Genomic DNA, 21,691 nt, shown 5'->3' with positions numbered 1-21,691 from the left:
CAGTGAGACTGGGCACATGAGAGGTGCTGGAACAGTGGTCAGAGAACTTCACCTGCAACCGAACTACCAGGAGGGCTGGTGCAAATGGTGGGCTGGGGCCCTGCCCCCAGAGTTTCTGATTCACTGGGTCGAGGGTGGGGTCTCAGAATTTGTATTTCTAATAAGTTGCCCGTGAGGCCGGTGCTGCTGGCCTGGAGACCACGCTTGGGCTGGGTGGAAGCTTGGGCAGAAGTCTTTTTCAAAAGCTCTCCAAGTGATTCTGAGGTATGGTCAGAATGGAGAACCACGGCCCTGAGTTTTCTTTGGAAACCTCTCTTCTGGAGAGGACTTATAAAAGAAGCCTTCATTACATAAGAATTGTCATCTAAAGAGTTTGGTGTTGTAACTTTTCAAAACTCTATCACAGCGGGGGATCTTGGAACCGGAGGAGCAGGTAAGCTCTTGAGCTCCTTCCACCACCTCTGGGCGGTGGGTAATTCCCAGAGCTACTTGGCGCTACTCCACTCCTCTTAGTTACTAGAGGCTTCCTTCCTGAAGAGGCAGAACTGACAGTAACAATGTTGAATGGTGGAGGTTTTGTCACTTCTGGATGCCTTATTCTGCCTATGACTCATGTTCATGAGAGGCTAGCCACAAACCCTCAAGCGTTTGACCTCCTTTGGATACTCTGGTCAATCTGCACTCACACATCAGCTTCTGACAGGCAATGACCCAGCTTATGCTTTAGGTTCCCATCCTGATATTGAGTGGCAGTGGACAGAATGGCAGCCACGGGTCTCAACAGCTAGGCATTTACACCAGAAGTATAGGGATTCCCAGTCTGTGTCTCAACGCAGCAGCCGGTGGAATCTGACATGGCTCTGACAAGTGGGCCCGCCATGTAAAGTTATACAGGTTGTTCACTGCACGGTACTTTGAGAAGCACTGTCCTCTCCGGTTGTAGCAGGCAACTTTCCGGTGGGTGGCAAGAGAATATACTGAAGAAAGAGTGACTTTTTCAAATTCCAACAAGGGTCCCATAGGTGCCATGGGTGACCTTGCCATCAAGTCTCCAAGGATGGCATGAGCACGGTCCCAGGGGAACAGTCCACTGTCAGATATCAGTGGTTCCTTTCACTAACTTTGCTGTTCTTCCTTCTCCAGAAGAGATTTCTAATCTGACAAATCAGGTGAGAGAAGGAAAGAGGAACCTAAATGAAATGGAAAAGGCCAAGAAGCAGGTTGAGCAAGAGAAGACTGAGGTCCAGGCAGCGCTGGAAGAAGCAGAGGTATTACCTCCGGGGAGCAAAGAAGGTTTTTGTCATTGTGACAAAGCAAAGTAATAGCAGCAGCAGCAGCAGCAGCAGTGACAACAGCAGTAAATACAAGTATTAACTCTGTACTAGGGACTAGACCCAGTGCTCGATATGTCTTACCTTGGCAAACTATGGTCCCATTTCACAGATGAAGACACTGAGGCTCAGAGGGCAGGGTGAGCAATAATGGATACAAATCTGCCAAGTGCAATGAAAAATAGGAACCACAGCTATCTTCTTTATTGATTTATCCCCCTGTGCCTAGACCCTCACTGTTCAAAATTGAGCCCACGGATCAGCTGCTTGGAGCTGCCTTGTCCTGGAGTTTGTAAGAAATTCAGACTCTCAGCCTTCTCCCCAGCTCTGCTGAGTCAGAATCTGCATCTTAACACGATCCTTTAGTGGCTCATATTCACACTAACGGCCGAGAAGCACTTGCCTAGAGCATTGGCTGGTGTGTAGTAGAGGTTCAACAAATATTTGGTGAATGTTAAATGAATGAATATCCATTCTGTCCCATCACTCAAAACACTCCCTCCCCCCCAAATTTAGTTTTAAAAGTGAGATTCAAAGTGATATTCTTAAACTTTTGTCCTGAAAGCTTATCTTTGTACAGATTGCTTGGCAGGATCATTTTGAGTGTTAGGGATTAAAAGTTCAAGAACAATCTCCGACCTTATCCCTGGGTATGTGCTAGGGATTGAACGAGCCACTGAGACTTTTTACCAAAGAGGGTGAACTAAAAGGAGTCATCTGTCATGGTCACTAAGCAGTTAACACAGCCTGCAAAGCCTCTTTTCTCAGAGCTGAGTTTCATCTTCTTGACCCTCCCTTAGACTAAGCATCCATCTAGTACTTAAAATGCAGCCCCACCACTCACCTTCCAACTGAGAAAATGATTTTTTTAAAAGATTTATTTATTTGTTTGAAAGAAAAAGATAGTAAGAAAGAGCATAAGCAGGGGGCAGAGGGAGAAACAGACTCCCAACTGATCATGAAGCCCAATGTGGGACTTGATCCCAGGCCCCCAAGATCATGACCTGAACTGAAGGTGGACACGTAACTGACTGAGCCACCCAGGAGCCCCAAGAAAAAGATTTTTAATGGGCAAAACAGTCCATTTTAAACAGAGCCTTTGGAAGGTATGATCATGGAAAATTAGACTTCAAAGTTCTGCTCCACACCAAACAACGTCCATTAAGTTCATGTTATCACTGTGTTTCTGTAAGAGACCTGACAGATTGAAGATGTATCCATAGTACCCTGCATCTAGAGCTGTCAAGTGGATGGCTTTTGACACAGCTCTTGCCTTTTTAGGCATAATTGTTTTCCTGAGGTCTTTACATTTTATATAGAATCCTTTCAGTTGGTAGTGTCACCTAACAAGGCTAGTCCTTGTAAAGTGAGCTTTGTTTCATTTTCTTGTTCCCTTTGGTCCTCTGGCCATTCTGGCTAGGGACTTTCTGAAGCCACCACCCTAACCTAAAGAAGTAATTTTCATGGTAGAAATTTCAAGCACTATGATGAGCCAGTGAGAGAGATGATTGGCCGGTGGGAGGGGGGCAATTTGAGTCCCATGTAACATAGAGACGTTTCACGTCTTGAAGGGACTGGCACGTCACAGGCCAGAGTAAGGCCATAGCGCTCATACCACTTACCACCACTAGATGGCATTATATTCTATTTGCATTTTCTCAAGTTTTGTCTTTTGCAGCATCCATAAATACTTCATCAACTTGGACAAGTATTTGTAAAATTGGGTTATTTGTTTTCCTGGGTGAGCCTTTATGAGAAACTTTATCATATTAGTTTTGAAGCCACAAAACTCAAATTATCCCAGGTCACCTTCTCCAAAGATTGTTTCTCTGCGGATTCTAGAGGGTGAGAGGTGACAGTTTCCCCTGAAGGAAGGGCACCATTTCCTTGCAGGAAATTGCTCTCTAAGCATTGGTTTTTGATTTATTTTCTTTTATATTGAAGGTAGTGTTGAGGGAACAGCAGCAAGGCCTTAAGACATATTAAAATTAGTAACATCTTTCTTATTTTTATCTTGAAGTTGCTACTCAGTTTTACTTTTTACTTTTGTTTGTATGTGGTAACCATGCCCCAGAAAAGGCTACAAAAATTACTCCTGCCCTCAGGACTATCTTCCAGGTGTTAACTGATAAGCAGATTGTTGTCACACCTTATGTCCTTTATAAACATCTTTCTCAGTATTTTCCAAATATTTTGTTTGTTTCTACTTCTATATAAATTGTGTCTTTGGAACAGGCTTTAAAGATTTAATCAAAGCTACACTTTTAAACTTGAATCACCTTTGTAACATCCCTGGCAGTAATTGCCTTGCCTATATTTAAATACTCAAAGGGACGGGAGATTTCCCTAGCTGTCAAAGCAATCCATTTGAAGTAGTATTAATAATTATGGTGATGATGGCTCACACCGAGTGTTATGTGTCAAGTACATCCTAAATTCCTTTATTGTTCTTCCTTTGACAATATTTGGATACTCGCCTGTTTCCTGCTCTCTGAATGCTTTCGACTTTTTCACTATTCCTCCGTGGTGTCCAGAATTAAATGGAAGATTCCAAGTTGGAGTTACCACTATTCTTGCTCTAGCTTTGATCCACTTATTGATTCATCCTGAAGATGAACTATATTAAGCGAAGCCAAGAGTAATAAATTAAAAAGTTTAAATATAGTCACAGACGAGATTGAAATTTTCTATTTTAAAAAATGCTTTAGAATTCTAGTTCCTGAACTACAGCAGAGAGCCCTGGGAATGTCAAAGCTGTAAGTGACATGACAAACAAAAGCAGTCAGTTGTCTCTCATCCTGTTCCAATCTTCAGGGACCTGATTTGAACTTAGAGCTCTCCCAGCAATTCCAAAGAGAGCTATGATAGTGACATACATTTTGAGGGAAAAAAAAATTTTGTGTCCAAAAAGTAGACTTAACTTGGTACTTTTAATTTATGTGTTTCAGGGAGCTCTGGAACGTAATGAAAGCAAGATTCTTCGCTTCCAGCTTGAACTCTTGGAAGCTAAAGCGGAACTTGAAAGAAAGCTTTCAGAGAAAAACGAAGAAATAGAAAATTTTAGGTATCTGAGATTATTCTGATGAGCAACATTTGCATATTCCAGAATCCTTGACTGACTAGAACATGCTGTGTTTGGCAGCCTTTTTGGCCTCTGTTTGAACATTTCCAAAGAAACTGAGACAGTCTAACCCTACACCAGCACCTTTCTAGTGAGCTCACCACTATTAGTATGAAGGCACACCTTTATGCAATTATTGCCTGTTTTTATGATTTTCTTATATTTGAGCAGCTTCCGTTCTCCTAGAGACTCCAGATAACACACCAAAAAAGTATAATTATATGCAAAAGGACTGGGGGCATTGCCCAGTCTCTTTCTCAGGCACACGAGAAGCTGACCGATAATGTGGAAGGGTGGAGGAAAGGAATCAAAAAATGTGATGTGGTGCATTAAAATTAATGTCAGATCAGAGTGAAGTTTTCACAGAGCGCCCCCCCCCCCCCGCTGTGTGTACCTGTAGCCGTTTGTGTGGAGAGGGGCAGAAGCCAGGCGCTAAGCCGCTTACTGAATCCCTGGTGAAGAGACTGAGTCTTAATAGTCAGGAAACGGAATTAGACAGGACTCACGGGTGGCAGGAGCTTTTCTTAGCTTCCTCATAACAAGCTGATGACTTTAGACATTCTACTTCTTAGCGTCTCAGTGAAGTGAGGGGATAAAAGCAGCCCCATACGTGTCACAGAAGGTGGTGAGGAAGATCAGTGAGCTGATGTTGGCAAAGCACTTCACACTGTATAGATCAAAGCACAATTATAAACACATGGAATTCACTATGATTATATTATTTATCCGATCTGTTCCATTAAGTCTATGCCATATGTCAGCAAGGAAAATCATCTGAGTCGGAGTTTTGAGTGGCAAGTTGCTTTCAATGTGTTTGTTAAACAATTAAAAAAATTGTTAATATATTCACTAGAACTGGCTTCTTTCCTATAGCCCAAATTCAGACAAAACTCCCATGGGGGTCATTTTTTTAATGAGGCCATCAAGCTGCATTTGGCCCTCTGTGTGCTTTGAGTTACCCTTGCCCTCACTCACTAAAATTTTTCCCTCTCAAGGACTGACTGTGGGGATGAATTCTGGTCGACTTAAGAGGCTCTGAGTCAGTGTCTAAAAGAATTTTTTTTGATGAAGGGCGAAACATCGGGCCTTGATATTTGCCCTACTTCCTTCCGTGAGGAACAAAAACGAGCGTTTCTTTGTGCAGTTAAAAAAACTCATTTTGGGTAACGTCAAGCCTGCACCTATTAATAAACCAAGCTGAGGAAAAATGAATCCTCCGAGAGTCTGCGTCTTGTCAGGTACATCTGAATGTCTTAGAACCGTTCACCAATTACGATAATCTTACTGCAAAGGAAGTGGAGATCCAAACAGCCAGGGCTGGAAGAAGAAAGAGCAGAACACTAGCTTGAAGCTGCGAGGGGCCTGAAAAAGGAAGGGGCGGGCTGGAGGGTGGGGCGAGCTCGTCAGGAGTTTTAGTTAATGATTCATAATAACTATAATAGGTACATCCGGAAAGAAGAGACAGAACCTCTCTTACAGAATATCACAGAGGCCCTAGCAGACGTTTCTGGGGAAGGGCTCCTCCGTGCAAGTGCAGGTTGTATCTGGATGCCTTGGTTTGAATCTGATGCTTTCATGGGACTTCGGGGCAGGGAGGCCAAGGGGTCCCAAGGAAACGAGCAGAATGGCAGGGGCAGGGGGAAGTCCAAGCAAAGCAGAGCTTTCGAGCAATCAAGGATAAGCCAAGTAGCGTTCTAGAACTCGAGGAGAGTACTGCCTGGGCCAGCTGAGGTTCTAGGTCTTCGGTCCACATCAGCCTTGGGAAAGGCCACAGAAACTGAAGGCCCGTGGAAGGGACCAGAGAAAGCAGCAGAGACCCGAGTCGAGGGCAGGGACCTGATCGCGCTACTAGTGGCCTGATGCATTCAACTCCTCTGCTATCTTTGGGTGAGGACTAATCCTGAGGGAGCTGGAGGCCTGTTGGTGGGGAAAAGTAGGAGCAGCTGGTGTATGTGTCATATGTTCCACTTGTTAAACACATATTTGAGCACTTCACGTTGGCCAGACGCTGTGTCTGCTATTCTTGCCGGGACTTCCTAAACTTTTATGGATTCAGTAGGTCTTTCTTTAAAAAAAAAAAAAAAAGATTTCTACAAAGGCTCTGATTAACATAGCTGGAGGTAGGGAGGTGATGACACTTCTGTTGATGGGAGGAGAGGAGGCGTTTTGGTGGCTGGCTTTGGTCATCCCCATCCTAGATACAGGAATGACGGCAGCTAGCAGGAAGGCCAGCGAGAGGCTGTAACTGTCACCCAAGTCAGGTTCTAATAGAAGACTCAGAACTGGGTTGAAAACAAGTGGGTCAGGTGTGTCTTGAATTTTCAGAGACCACTGACTGTCTCCCTCCTCCAGCTCAGGACAGGGAAATGCTGGGATGTGCGAGGGCCCAGGGTGTACCTGCCTTGTCTTTAGCTCTCTCCAGACACACCCAGAGACGTGCTGGGAAGCTTTTGGGAATGAGGCACTGAAAGTCCTTACTCTATCAAAATGCATTAGCTTGCTTTGGTTTGATCACCTACAGAAGGGTTGAACAAAAACTTCTGTATGCGACCAGACAGAGTAGGGGAGTAGAAAATTCTCTTTACCCTCTTTGGGTCTCTGGCTGGTCCTAAGAATTAAACTGACTGAAGACAGAGTAGCAGGAGAAAAGCATACACATGTTATTGAATTTTTACGTGCACAGGGTGGGCCTTCACAGGAGGGTGAGGACCCAGAGACATGACCAGAGCAGGAAGATTTTATACCTTTTAGACAAAGAAACCATGAACTTGTGAAGTATTGACAAGGCATGGGGATTTGGGTCAGGGGTAGCAAATGTTGAAGAATTAGCAAGGTTTGTTTATATAGCCTTCTTGGCCCTAAATTCTCTCTTTGGTGGTAAGGATGAGTCCCTTCCTTCTGTACAGGGAGAGGGTATCCTTCACGTGCGAGATTTATGTACTGCTTTCAGCACAGGAGGACAGAAGTATTTAGAGCGATCTTCTTGGTTTTGTTGTTTTCTTGAACTCCTTTAGCTTAAGAAATTTAATATGCCACGGTGCCATAGTTTGGGCTAGCAACCCCCAAACAGCTTCAGTAGTAAATATTTGTGGCTTGCACAGGCCATAGGGTCTCTATCTCTACTCAACCTTGCAGCCGTAGCTTGAAAGCAACTGTAGACAACAGGAAGTCAAATTGGCATGGCTGGATTTGGCCCATAGCTCCCCGTTTGCCCACCCCTGGCCTCTAGACTTCAGGATCTGCTAATGTTCTACCTCGTTTTCTTTCCCTTTGGTCTGTTCTTCAGAACTCAGTGATGTCAAACTTCACACGCAGTCTTAATTTATAAGCACCATCAAACTTAATTTCGTTTACTGTTTGAGTTTCTGCCAGAAGAATATGTTTAAGTCTTTTCTCGTTTCTAAGTAAAATATTTTAGCATGTCTTAAAAACAGGATCTCAAACACAGACATGGTATTTAGTCAGGAAAATATCTGTTAATCATTTTAAAACTAAATCCTATATATTAGAGTTAAGGAAAGTCTTACAGTTCTCCGATATACATGAACAATATTGCAAGAGAAAAAAACTGACCTATTAAATTGACTTGACTGTCCATTTAAAACCATTAAGGTCTTAAGGTTGGTTTTTTTTTTAATTCTAAGGGTTTTTTTTTTCAAGATTTGAGGGTTTTTTTTAATTCTAAATTTTAAAAAAATATAACATACAGTGTTGTCTTAGTTTCGGGTATACAATACAGTGATTCAACAGTTCTGTACAGTACTCAGTGCTCATCACAGTAAGTGCCCTCTTAATCCCCTTCACTTATTCCACCCATCCCCCACCCAGCTCCTGTTTGGTAACCATTAGTTTGTTCTCTATGTTATGAGTCTCTTTCTCAATTTGTCTATTTTTTTCTTTGTTCATTTGTTTTGTTGCTTAAATTCCACATATGAGTGAGATCATACGGTATTTGTCTTTCTCTGACTGACTTATTTCACTTAGCGCGATACCATCTAGATCCATCCATTATACCCTATAGATTGATACAGGAGTCCATTCTTTTTTATGGCTGAGTAATATTACACACACGTATCTCTTTTATCCATTTGTCTATTGGTGGACACTTGGGTTGCTTCCATAACTTGGCTATAGTAAATAATGCCTCAGTAAACATTAGGGTGCATATATCTTTTCAAATTAGGGGTTTTATTTTCTTTGGGTAAATAGACAGTAGTGGCATTACTAGATCACAGGGTAATTGTATTTTTAATTTTTTAAGGAACTGTTATCCACAATGGCTGCACCAGTTTGCATTCCCACGAACAGTATATGATGGTTCCTTTTTCTCCACATTCTCACCTACCATTTATTATTTCTTGTGTTTTTGATTTTAGCCATTCTGACAGGTGTGAGGTAATATCTTGTGATTTTGATCTTCATTTCCCTGATGATGAGTGAAGTTGAGCATCTGTTTATGTATCTCTTGGCCATCTGCATGTCTTCTTCAGAGAAATGTCTGTTCATGTCTTCTGCCCATTATTCAGTTGGATTATTTGGGGGTTTTGGTGTTGAGTTGTGTAAGTTCTTTAGATAGTTTGGATACTAACCCTTTACTGGTATGTCATCCACAAGTGTCCCTTCAGTGGGTGGTCTTTTAGTTTTGTTGATGGCTTCCTTTACTGTATAAAATCTTTTATTTTCAGATACTCCCAATAGTTGATTTTTGCTTCTGTTTCCCTTGTCTGAAGGGATATATGTAGAAAAATGTTGCTAAAGCCAATGTAAGAGAAATTAATACCTGTGTTATTTTCTAGGAATTTTATGGTTTCAGCTCTCACATTTAGGGCTTTAATCCATTTGGAGTTTATTTTTGTATATGGTGTGAGAAGGTGGGCCAGTTTCATTCTTTTGCATGTAGCTGTCCAGTTTTCCCAACACCATTGGTTGAAGAGACTGTCTTTTTCCCATTGCATATTCTTGCCTTGTTTGTCACAGATCAACTGACCATATAATCATGGGTTTATTTCTAGGTTCTCTATTCTGTTATATTGATTTATTTGTCTGTTTTTGTGTCAGTATCACACTGTTTTGATCACTAGAGTATTGTAGTACATCTTGAAATCTGGAATTGTGGTATGTCCATTTCTATTTTGTTCCATTTCAAGATCATTTTGGCTATTTGGGGTCTTTTGTGGTTTTGTAAAAATTTTAGGATTATTCAAGTTCTGTGAAAAATGCTGCAGTATTTTGATGGGAATTGCATTAAATCTGTAGATTACTTTCTCTAGTATGGACATTTTAACAGTATTTGTTCTTCCAATCCATGAACATGGAATATCTTTCCATTTGTTTGTGTCATCTTCAAATTATTTCATCAGTGGTTTATAGTTTTCAGAGTATAGGTCTTTTACCTCCTTGATTAAGTTTATTCCTAGGTATTTTATTATGTTGGTACAATTGTGTAAGTGAGATTTTTTTCTTAATTACTCTTTCTATTAATTCATTATTAGTGTATGGAAATGCAATAGATTTCTGTATATTGATATGTATCCTATGACTTTACTGAATTAATTTATCAGTTGTAGTTGAATCTTTAGGGTTTTCTATATGTAGTGTCATCTGTAGATAGTGAATTTTACTTCTTTACCAATATGGATGCCAATATGGATGCCTTTCTTTTGTTGTCTGATTGTTGAGGTTAGGACTCCCTACTCTAGTACTGTGTTGAATAAAATGATGAGAGTGGACATCTTTCTCTTGTTCCTGATCTTAGGGGAAAAGCTCTAAGTGTCTCACCATTGTGTATAATGTTAGTTGTGGGTTTTTCATATATGGTCTTTATTATGCTCAGTTATGCTCCCCATAAACCCACTTTGTTGAGACTTTTTTTTCATGAATGGATGTTGTTCTTTGTCAAATGCTTTTTCTCCATCAATTGAAAAGATCTATGGTTTTTATCCTTTTTCTTGATGTTGATGTGATGTATCACATTGATTGATTTGCAAATATTGAACCACTCCTTCATCCCAGGAATAACTCCCACTTAATCATGATGAATGATTTTGTTCAATGTGTAGTATAGTTGGATTTGGTTTGCTGATATTTTGTTGAGGATATTCGCGTCTATGTTCATCAGAGATACTGGTCTATAGTTCTTTGCTTTTGTAGTGTCTTTATCTAGTTTTGGTGTCAGAGTATTGCTGGCCTCATAGAATAAATTTGAAAGTTTCCCTGACTCTTCTATTTTTTGGAATAGTTTGAGAAGATTAGATATTGATTCTTCTTTAAATGTTTGGTAGAATTCACCTGTGAAGCCATCTGGTCCTGGACTTTTGTTTGTTGGGAGTTTTTTGATTACTGATTCAATTTCATTGCTGATAATTGGCCTGTTCATATTCTCTATTTCTAAAAAAGAAATTTTTTTCCTATTTCCTGAATCGGTTTGGAGAGGTTATATGTTTCTAGGAATTTATCCATTTCTTCTAAGTTATCTAGTTTAGTGGCATATCATTTTCCATAATATTCTCTTACAATCCTTTGTATTTCTTTGGTGTTGATTATTATTTTTCTTTTGTTTCTGATTTTGTTTATTTGAGTCCTTTCTCTCTCTCTTTATGATGAGTCTGGGTAAAAGTTTATCAGCTTTGTTGCTCTTTTCAAGGAACTACCTCCTAGTTTCATTGATCTATTGTTTTTAATTTCTATTTTGTTTGTTTCTGCTCTACTCTTTATTATTTCCTTCCTTCTACTGGTTTGAGGTATTGTTCTTCTTTTTCTCGATCCTTTAGGTGTAGGGGTAGGTTGTTTGAGATTTTTCTTGCTTTTTGAGGTAGTTCCATATTGCTATAAACTTCCTTCTTAGAACAGCTTTTTCTGCATCCCAAAGATTTTGGGATGTTTGTGTTTTCATTTACATTTGTCTCCATGTCTCCATTTTTTAATTTCTTCTTTGATTTCTTGGTTGACCAATTCATTATTCAGTAGTATGTTATTTAGTCTCCATGCATTTGTATTCTCTCCAGATTTTTTTCTTCTGATTGATTTCTAGTTTTGTAGCATTGTGGTCAGACAAGATGCATGCTAGGACTTCAATCTTTTGAATTCATTGATATTTGTTTTGTGGTTTAATATGTGATCTATTCTGGAGAATGTTCCATGTATACCTGAAAAGAATGTGTGTTTTGTTGTTTGGGGAAGGAATATTCTGAATATACCTGTTAAGTCCATCTGTTCCCATGTATAATTCAAAGTCACTGCTTCCTTGTTGATTTTCTGTTTGGATGATCTATCCATTAATGTAAGTTGGATGTTAAAGTCCCCTACTATTACTGTATTACTATCAATTACTTCCTTCATGTTTGTTATTAGCTACTTTATGTATTTGGGTACTCTCATGTTGGGTACATAAGTATTTACAACTATTATATCTTTTTGGATTGTTCCCTTTATGACTATACAGTGTCCTTCTTTGTCTCTTTGCTTTAAAGTCTATTTTGTCTAAATATAAGTATTTCTACCCTAACTTCCATTTGCATGGTAAATGCTATTCTCCCTCTATTTTTTTTTATTACAAAGATTTATATAGAAAGTAGTTTAGCTGTTTTGGCTCTCAATTTTGGCAAACATGTATAATTTCAGTAACTAAAGATTGTCAGTGCCCTCTTTCCTTCCCCAGGATAGCTGCCCCCACTAAGTCTTGAGGAATTCAGCTCTTGCTCAGTGGTGGATCAGAGTAGTGGGGTGTATTGATGGGGGCTCCCTTCTCACTTGTGTGGGAGGCTGCATTAGCCTCTGCTGTCTAAGACCCTGACCTCACAGCTAAACCATTGCAGGGCTCCCAAAGTCCCAGAAGCAGGCCTGCTGAGATGGGAAGGCAGAGGGGTTGCCCCTCTCTTGTTTTCTCTCCCTAGGTACCCTGCAGTGTCTCAGCCCACCTCCTGCCCTGCCCCACCATCCACTGTGCTCTAGAGACCAATCCATCCATGGGTCTCTGGGGAAGCTGCCCCTGCTTTCTCCTGGGGGATCAGCCCTCCCAGTTCTCTGCAGGTAGCTGCCCAGGGTCTCTGCCAGGTGAGGAACTCAGCTCATTGCCTGAAGCCCCTTCTCCACCAACAGAAGAACCTGGAGTCCTGGTTAAAGATGATGTAGATCACAGGGTTGAGCAAGCTGTTGCAGTAGCCAATCCAGAAAAAGAATTTGAAGAGCAGATCCACACCTGGCATGCCTTGGGGCAGATGCCCTGCAGGCTGTAGCTGAAGAAGAAGGGAACCAGCAGAGCAGCAGCACACCCATCACCACGGTGTGAAGGTGAAGTACTCCTGTGCACCTGGGCCACCGAGCCTCAGAACACGCTGCTGTGGGTGCTGTGCACCTGGCACCCTGGCAGCACAGAGAGAACAGGGAGTGTGAGCTGGCCTCTGACAGGTACCTGCCAGGGTGCAGACCTCCAGCAGCCAGCACTCCCAAGTTGACTCTGGCCAGACCCTGGCATATGGGTGGCCGTCATTCCTGCCCACATCAGGCTGCTGTCCTCTGGCTCTTCCTACAGTTGCACAGCCCCTGTTGCTGCATCCAGTCCTCTTTCTGTAGTCCTGCAGGCACCTTTGTGGCCCTAGGGTACACACATGCTGAGCATGTGCATGCGCAGCTGGACCCACAGCAGATGCTGGCCTAGACCCATCCCATGATGAGGCTGGGTAGGAAATGGAGCTGTTGCAGCAGGGCTGAATGTATTCTTCTCCTTGTTGAGGCTGCATTATGGGTGGGTGGGGTTGTCAAGCTGGCAGTAGAGCCGGAGAAATGGTAGGAAGATAACAGCTAAGATGAGCCACATGACCACATCCATCCCTTCACCTTTAATCTGCAGGCATCTTTAGGTCTGAAATGAGTCTCTTGTAGGTGGCATATAGAGGGGTCCTGCTCTTTTATCCATTCTGTCACCTTATGTCTTTTGATTTGACCGTTTAGTCCATTTACATTCAGAGTAATTATTAATAGGTATGTACTGATCACCATTTTGTTACTTGTTTTATGGTGTTTTTGTCGTTTTATTCTTTTCTTTTCTTGCCCTTTTCTCTCATGGTTTGCTGGATTTCTTTAGTGATATGCATTGATACCTTTTTCTTTATTTTTTGCATATCTATGACTGGTTTTTGATTTATGGTTACTATCATGTTTATATATAACATGCATATGGCAATCTACATTAAGTTCATTGTCCTTTAAGTTTGAACCCCTTCTTTACTCCTCTCCCCTCCACATTTTAGCTATGTGGTGTCATACCTTACACCCTTTTATTCTGTGAGTCCCTTAACTGATTTTTATAGATACACTTAATTTTACTGCTTTTGTGCTTCCTACTTTTCTCATGTCTCTAACATTTATTGTAGGGCTGCTTTAATTGTCAAGAGTTCCTGCAACTTTAGTTTGGGAAACTCTTTATCCCCCCTTCTATTCTGAATGGTAGCATTGCTGGATTGAGTAGTCTTGGCTATAGGTTTTTTTCTTCCAGCACTTTGAGTCTATTGTGCCGCTCTCTTTTTGGCCTGCAAAGTTTCTGCTAAAAAAGCAACTGATAGGGGCACCTGGGTGGCTCAGTGGGTTAAAGCCTCTGCCTTCGGCTCAGATCATGATCCCAGGGTCCTGGGATTGAGCCCCGCATCGGGCTCTCTGCTCAGCGGGGAGCCTGCTTCCTCCCTCTCTCTCTGCCTGCCTCTCTGCCTACTTGTGATCTCTGTCTATCAAATAAATAAATAAAATCTTAAAAAAAAAAAAAAGCAACTGATAGGCTTATGGGGTTTCCCTTGTATGTAATTATTTTCTTTTCTTTTTATGTTTTTAAAGTTCTCTCGTTATTACTACTTTTTGCCATTTTAATTGTGTGTTTTGGCGTAGATCTCCTTGGATTGATTTTCTTGGAGACTTTCATCGCCTCCTAGATCTGGATTTCTCTTTCCCAAGATTCAGGAAATTTTCGGCTATTATTTCTTCTGATAGATTTTGTGCCCCCTTTTCTCTCTCTTTTCCTTTTGGAATCCCTGTAATGCAAACCTTATTATGATTGATAGTGTCACTGAGTTGTTTAGGTCTATTTTCAGTTTTTATTATAATTTTTCTCTCTCCTGTTCAGGTTGATTTCTTTCCATTATTCTATCCTCCAGGTCACTGATTTATTCTTCTGCTTCCTCTGGTCTACTATTTATTCCCTCTAGTGTATTTTTAATTTCAGTTATTGAGTTCTTCATCTCTTTCTTTTTTATGTTTTCTACCTCTTTATTAAGGCTCTCACTGAGGTCATCCACTCTTTTGTGGGCATCTTCATGACAATTACTTTAAATTCTCTTTCAGGCATATTGCTTATCTTGGTTTTGTTAAGCTCTTTTGTTGTGATTTTGTCCTATTCTTTAATTTGGGACATGTTCCTCTGTCTCCTCATTTTGTCTAATGCTGTATCTGTTCCTATGTGTTAGGAAAGTCAGCCGTGTGTCTGCTCTTGAAAGTAGTGGCCTTATGAAAATTAGTAAATAAATCTTCCCTTATAACCCAGACATTTTTTTTCTTTTTTTTTTAAATTTAAATTTTAGTTAACATACAGTGCAATATTGGCTTCTGGAGTAGAATTCAGCGATTCATCACTTACATATAACACCCAGTGCTCATCACAACAAATGCCCTCTTTAATACCCATCAATCATCTATCCCCATTCCCCCACCCACCTCCCTCCATCAACCCTCAGTTTGTTCTTTATTGTTAACAGTTTCTTATGGTTTGTTTCCTTCTCTCCTTTTTTACCCTTTCCCATATGTTTATAGGTTTTCTTTCTTAAATTCCACATATGAGTGAGATCATATGGTATTTATTTTTGTCTGACTGACTTATTTCACTTATTATAATACACTCTAGCTCATCCACGTTTTTGCAAATGGCAAATGGCAAGATTACAGGGTTTTTTTTGTGGCTGAGTAATATATATATATACATATATATATATGATGAATGGATAGAGAAGATGTGGGATGGATATATATATATATATATATATATATATATATAGTAGCTAAACTATGGAGAGAGCCCAAATGTCCACTGACTGATGAATGGATAGAGAAGATGTGGGATGGAGATATCTATATCTAGATATCTAGATATAGATATCTAGATATCTAGATATAGATATCTATATCTAGATATAGATATCTGATAATATATATATATCTGATAATGCTATTATAAATATAGGGGTGCATATACCCCTTGAATCTATATTTTTGTATTCTGTGGGTAAATACCTAATAGTGCAATTGCTTAATCATAGAGTAGTTCTATTTTTAACTTTTTGGGGAACCTCCAAACTGTTCTACAGAGTGGCTGCACCAGTTGGCACTCCCACTAATGATACAAGAGAGTTCCCCTTCACTGCATCCTTACCAACACCTGTTGTCTCTTGTGTTGTTAATTTTAGCCATTCTGACAGGTGTGAGGTGATATCTTGTTGTGGTTTTGACTTGTATTTCCCTGATGATGAGTGATGTTGAACATCTTTTCAAATGTCTATTAGCCATCTGGATATCTTCTTTGGAAAAGTGTCTATTCATGTCTTCTGCCCATTTCTTTTTCTTTCTTTTTTTAAAAAAAGATTTTATTTATTTATTTGACAGACAGAGATCACATGTAGGCAGAGAGGCAGGCAGAGGGGGGCGGGGAAGCAGGCTCCCTGTAGAGAGCCCAATGCAGGACTCGATCCCAGGACCCTGAGATCATGACCTGAGCTGAAGGCAGAGGCTTAGCCCACAGAGCCACCCAGGTGCCCCTTCTGCCCATTTCTTAACTGGGTTTTTGTTCTTTGGGTGTTGAGTTTGATAAGTTCTTTATAGATTCTGGATACTAACCTTTTATCAGATATGTCATTTTCAAATATCTTCTCTCATTCAGTAGGCTGTCTTTTAGTTTTCATTGATTGTTGCCTTTCCTTGTTTTATCTTGATGAAGTCCCAGTAGTTCATGTCTGGCTCCTTTGGCTCCAGTGATGTGTCTAGTAAGAAGTTGCTATGGACAATGTCAAAGAGGTTGCTGCCTGTATTCTCTTGTAGGGTTTTGATAGTTTCCTGTCTCACATTTAGGTCTTTCATCCATTTTGAATTTATTTTTGTGTATGGTGTAAGAAAGTGGTCCAGTTTCTTTCTTCTGTGTGTTGCCGTCCAGTTTTCCCAACACCATTTGTTGAAGATACTTTTTTTCCAGTGGATATTCTTTCCTGCTTTGTCAAAGATTAGTTGACCACAGAGTTGTGCGTCCATTTCTGGGTTCTCTATTCTATTCCATTGATCTATGTGTCTGTTTTTGTGCCAGTACCATACTGTCTTGATGACTGTATCTTTGTAATATAACTTGAAATCTGGAACTATGATGTCTCCAATTTTGTTTTTCTTTTTCAGAACTGCTTTGGCTATTTGGGGTCCTTTGTGGCTCACAAAATTAAGAGAAATACATTTTCTTTTATTCAGGTGTCTCTCATAATTTTTATTGAGGGGGTAAAAATATCTTAGTTTCTTACCTGATTTTATTCTTTTGGCTCTACCTGATAATGCAGAAATTACCTATTGTATGAGTCCCATATAAATTTTAGGATTGTTTGTTCTACTTCTGTAAAAAATGCTGGTGGTATTTTGTTGGGGATTGAATTAAATGCATAGATTGCTTTGGGTAATGTAGACATTTTAGCAATATCTGTTTTTCCAATCCACAAGCGTGGAATGCTTTTCTATTTCTCTGTGTCATCTTCAATTTCTTTCATAAGTGTTCTGTAGTTTTCAGAGTATAGATCTTTTACTACTTTAGTTAAGTATTTACCTCTTTAGTTAGGTATTCCTAGGTTTCTTATTGTTTTGTGTACAACTGCAAATGGGATCGATTCCTTGATTTCATTTTCTGCTGCTTCATTATTGGTATATAAAAATGCAACAGATTTCTGTACCTTGATTTTATATCCTGCAACTTTGATGAATTCATGTATTAGTTCCAATAATTTTTTGGTGGAATTCTTTGGGTTTTCTACAGAGACTATCATGTCATCTGCAAATAGTGAAAGTTCGATTTCTTCCTTGCCAATTTGGATGCCCAGGTGTTTTTCACACTGTTACTTCAATGCTGTATCTTTGAGAGGCTATTTGTTATGCAGTCTCTTTGAGGATGGGGTTCAGTTTTCCATTTCTCTTGCAGAACCTATTGCAATGATTTTTAAAGTTCCAAGTACTAAGCCCAATTGTAAGAACTCGTGAAGCCAGGCCCCTCTGGTTTTCAAAGCCAAGTGTTATGGGGATTTGTGTTTCCCACACAGGTTCCTCATGCCTGGGGTGCTTAGTGTGAGGGTCTGTTTCCCTCATCTCTATGTTTCTCACTACTGTGGACAATCCCATGTGTCCATTTAGAAGTCCCAACAATGTCTCTGCCCTTCCTACATTCTTCCATGTGGTCTTTTCTCTACTTCTATTTATGTAAAGTCAGTTCTGCCAGTTTGTGTGCTGTTTTCTGGTTTATTTACATTGATGTATTGTTATCTAGTTGTATCCATGGGATGAGGTTAGCTTAGGGTCCTCCTATTCCTCCATCTCCCCTAGAAGTCTGTACCATATCTTCTTTATCCATTCATCTATCGATGGGCACTTGGGTTGCTTCTATATCATGGCTATTGTAAATAATGCTGCAGTAAACATGGGAGTGCATATATCTTTTTGAATTAGCGTTTTTGTTTTATTTGGGCAAATGTCCAGTAGTAGAATTACTGGATCATATGGTAATTCTATTTTTTATTTTTTTGAGGAGTGTCCATACTATTTCGCATAGTGATTGCACAAATTTGCATTCCCACCAACAGTGCATGAGGGTTCTTTTTTCTCCTTTTCATCCCTAACCCTTATTATTGTTTGTTTCTGAGTTTAGCCATTCTCACAGGTGTGAGGTAATATCTCATTGTGGTTTTGATTTACATTTCCCTGATGATGAGTGATGCTGAGCATCTGTTTTTGTGTCTGTTGGCTATCTATATGTCTTCTTTGAAGAAATGTCTATTCATGTCTTTTGCCCATTTTTAATCAGATTATTATTATTTTTAGTGTTGAGTTGTATAAGCTATATATAATTTGTGTCTTAATCACTTACTGGATATATCACTCGAAATTTCCTTTCCTCTTCAGTAGGTTGCCTTTTTGTTTTATTGATGGTTTCCCTCCTTAAGTTTTAAATTTTTACACTGATTTTTTTTTTCTTTTGGTTTCCTTTTTCAAATTGTCTTCCACATTTCTGGGGGTGAGGGGAAGAACTTGCTACTATATTGTTCTGGTCCTGAGTGCTTCATTTTTTTTAAGGGTACTTGGAGGAGTTTTCATTTTAAAACATAACTATACATGAAATGTATTGATCGTGTAGAGGCCATTCTCTAAGCCTGTATCCTATCCAAGCCTCTCAAACCACAGTAATTTCTACTGTCTGCAGGCTCTCATGAAGATTCATAAACAACTGTAGAAAAATACAGTTTGAAACATTGTTTAAGTAAAATGTATCTCTGTACAGAGGATTTTGACACCAAACTAGGAATGCTTTTGTTCCTGCATAAGGATAGTCGGCTGTGGAGAAAATAAGTTTCCTCGCTGTAAAACAAAGAAGCGTCTTAGAGCTTTTAGTGATTTTGAGAATGCGAGTCCCTGTGTGAGTCTGCTTAGGCTGCCATAATGAAACACAGACTGAGTGGCTTAAATGCATAAATTTATTTTCTCACAGTTCTGGAAGCTGCAAGTCCACAGTCTAGGTGTTGGCAAGTTTGGTTTCCCCTGAGGCTTCTCCTTGGCTTGCAAATGATGCCTCTCCTGTTGTGTCCTCACATGGTCTTTCTTCTGTGCATGTGCATCCCTGTTGGGTTTGTGTATGTCCAAATTTTCTCTTTTTATAGAGACACAAATCAGATTGAATTTGGCCCCACCCAACAGTCTCATTTTACCTTAATCACCTCTTTCAGAGGCCATGTCTCCAAAGATAGTCACATTCTGAAGTACTGGGGTTTAGGGCTTTGACATATGAATGGGAAGGCACATATTCAACTGTAATAGTCTCTTTTAACTTTATATATTGGCATCCCTGTAGGATTCTGAACTGGAAGCTGAACAGAAGCCCAGGACATAAGAATAGACATGAGAGGCTGACCTCAACTTGTTGGGTGCTGGGACATGGGGTTAGCAGAGGAGAGGTGCTCACTCTGGGCTTTATATTTTTCCATACATTTCCATAACTACTTGTGAGACTTCTTCCCACCAATGGGGAGAAGAGTGGTTGTGACAAGTGGCCCCTCCTCCTGTCATCTAATTGAAAACTCTAACTACATTCCTACCCAATGTGGGCTATAAACCTGCTGATTGGCCTCAGAGCTGAGGACACAGGTTCAATGACATTTCAGTGCAGACCTAATTCTGATACAAGTTGAGTATATTCTTGCTATTTGTGATAATGGGATGTGTGATGAAGACTAGGAAGGCTCTTCCCACCTCTGTCTTGTCTCTCCAGCACTAAGTCCTGTTTCATAGGGTAAGTTTAATAGGGCATGTTGGTTATAGCAGTTAACCTGTCCTGGCTCACAAACACCAAATCTTGGTGACTTAAAACTCTCAGAGTTCATCTCTGTTTTATGTCCAAGTCCAATGTAGGCTAGGCTACAGAGCAAGCCACTGTTCTTCAAAGTCATTCAAGAACCCAGGTTTCTTCCTTCTTGTGTTCCACAATCTTCCATATGTGGCCACCAAGTTTGCCATAGATGTGGAAAAGGGGAGTCATAGACCACAAAAGTGAAAATGTTGTATGAGCGAGGCCTGGAAACATTTCTGCCCATAATCCAGTGGCCAGGATTCAGTCACATAGTCCCAAATTAACTGCCAGAATGCTGGGAAATGATTGTCATGAGTTTCCCAGAATTTTTCATTACTTTCCTGAACACACATCCATTGTCTAAACTTCTGTCACTTTGCAAACACAGTTTCAGCATAGGGCTTTGTTGTTAGGAAGGAATATTGAAACAACTCAATATTTACACAGCAGTTGGTTTTCTCAGCTTACCCTTGACTACTCCGACTCCTAGAGAAAGATAACCCTGCCATTATAGAAGAACTAAGCATCGACAAGCCATTAGAGCAGTATTGGTGGTCCTTGAGATGTTAGCCTGCGTGGCTCTTTCTTGCCTTGTTCAAATGTGTTTCACCATTGAAAGTAGTTTAAATGTTATAGCTGTCAGGAAGAGCATCCTTCCTTTTTCCTTAGCCACTCTAGGAAATCCAGATGTTTGCCTTGTGCTATTCTTTAGGGCATCTTAGATAAGGCTAAGGCTCCCCACTGGAATGTCACAAAGATTCTGGTACTTTCCTTGATTCTTGTGGGAAGTTGTTCTAAGATTCTTAATCTGTTAGGATGCTCATTAACCTAACCCTTCAACCTCTATGTTTTTAAAAAAGATTTATTTATTTATTTGAGGGAGAGAGAGCATGAGTGAGCATGCAAGTGGGGTGAGGGGCAAAGGGAGAGGGAGAGAGAGAATCTCAAGCCAACTCCCCTCTGACTGCAGAGCTGGATGCAGGGCTTGATCCCAGAACCCTGAGATCACGACTTGAGCTGAAATCAAGAGTTGATTTCAACTCTTCAATTTCCTAACTGATGGAGCCACCCAGGTGCCCCAACCGCTGTTTTTAAATGACAACCTTAGACTCATTTTGTTAATTCCCCAGAATTTTTCTTGAATTTTCATTTTTTTCTGTTTCCTAAACTATTATGTACACAGCAGGTAACCTTTCTTAATTTGGGTGCATGATTTTTTTCCCCCTGAATGTTATTCTAAATTTAGGAGGAACCAGCAATGTGCTATTGACTCCCTGCAGTATAGTCTGGATTCTGAAACTAGAAGCAGAATTGAGGCGACCCGGCTGAAGAAGAATGTGGAAGGGGACCTCAGTGAGACAGAACTTCAGCTTAGCTGTGCCAACCGGAAGGTGTCAGAAACAACCAAATCCCTGGGCCAGCTTCAGACCCAGATCAAGGTATATGTACTATGGGGGCAGGGAATAAACAAACCGAGAGACCGATTGTATTGAGCAATGAAAGTAAGGGCAACAAATCTAATCCTTCAAGAGAGCAGGAACATACTTAAATTTAAACTGATGGAGCCTTGCTCAGAGCAGACTTGCAGGTGCATAGCCCATTGAACCCAGAGTGGTCTGTGCCCCA

At 40.3% G+C, this 21,691-nt stretch overlaps 1 protein-coding gene across 1 annotated transcript in view; it reads left to right on the top strand.

Moving 5' to 3' along the window:
* MYH15 (myosin heavy chain 15) overlaps positions 1–21,691 on the top strand; it is a gene marked incomplete at both ends in the record, with an annotated part of 154,377 nt that overhangs the window by 102,559 nt on the left and 30,127 nt on the right. The window contains 3 exons of the mRNA XM_080799011.1: positions 1,144–1,268; positions 4,280–4,395; positions 21,312–21,504. Coding sequence (XP_080655137.1) covers positions 1,144–1,268; positions 4,280–4,395; positions 21,312–21,504 — 434 coding nt within the window. The remainder of the gene's footprint in view (positions 1–1,143; positions 1,269–4,279; positions 4,396–21,311; positions 21,505–21,691) is intronic.

The sequence above is a fragment of the Martes martes genome, assembly GCF_963455335.1.
Source record: "Martes martes genome assembly, chromosome: 1".
Classification (NCBI taxonomy): Eukaryota; Metazoa; Chordata; class Mammalia; order Carnivora; family Mustelidae; genus Martes; species Martes martes.
Note: the sequence above shows the minus strand (reverse complement) of the source record. Positions and strands in the feature narration are given on the sequence as shown.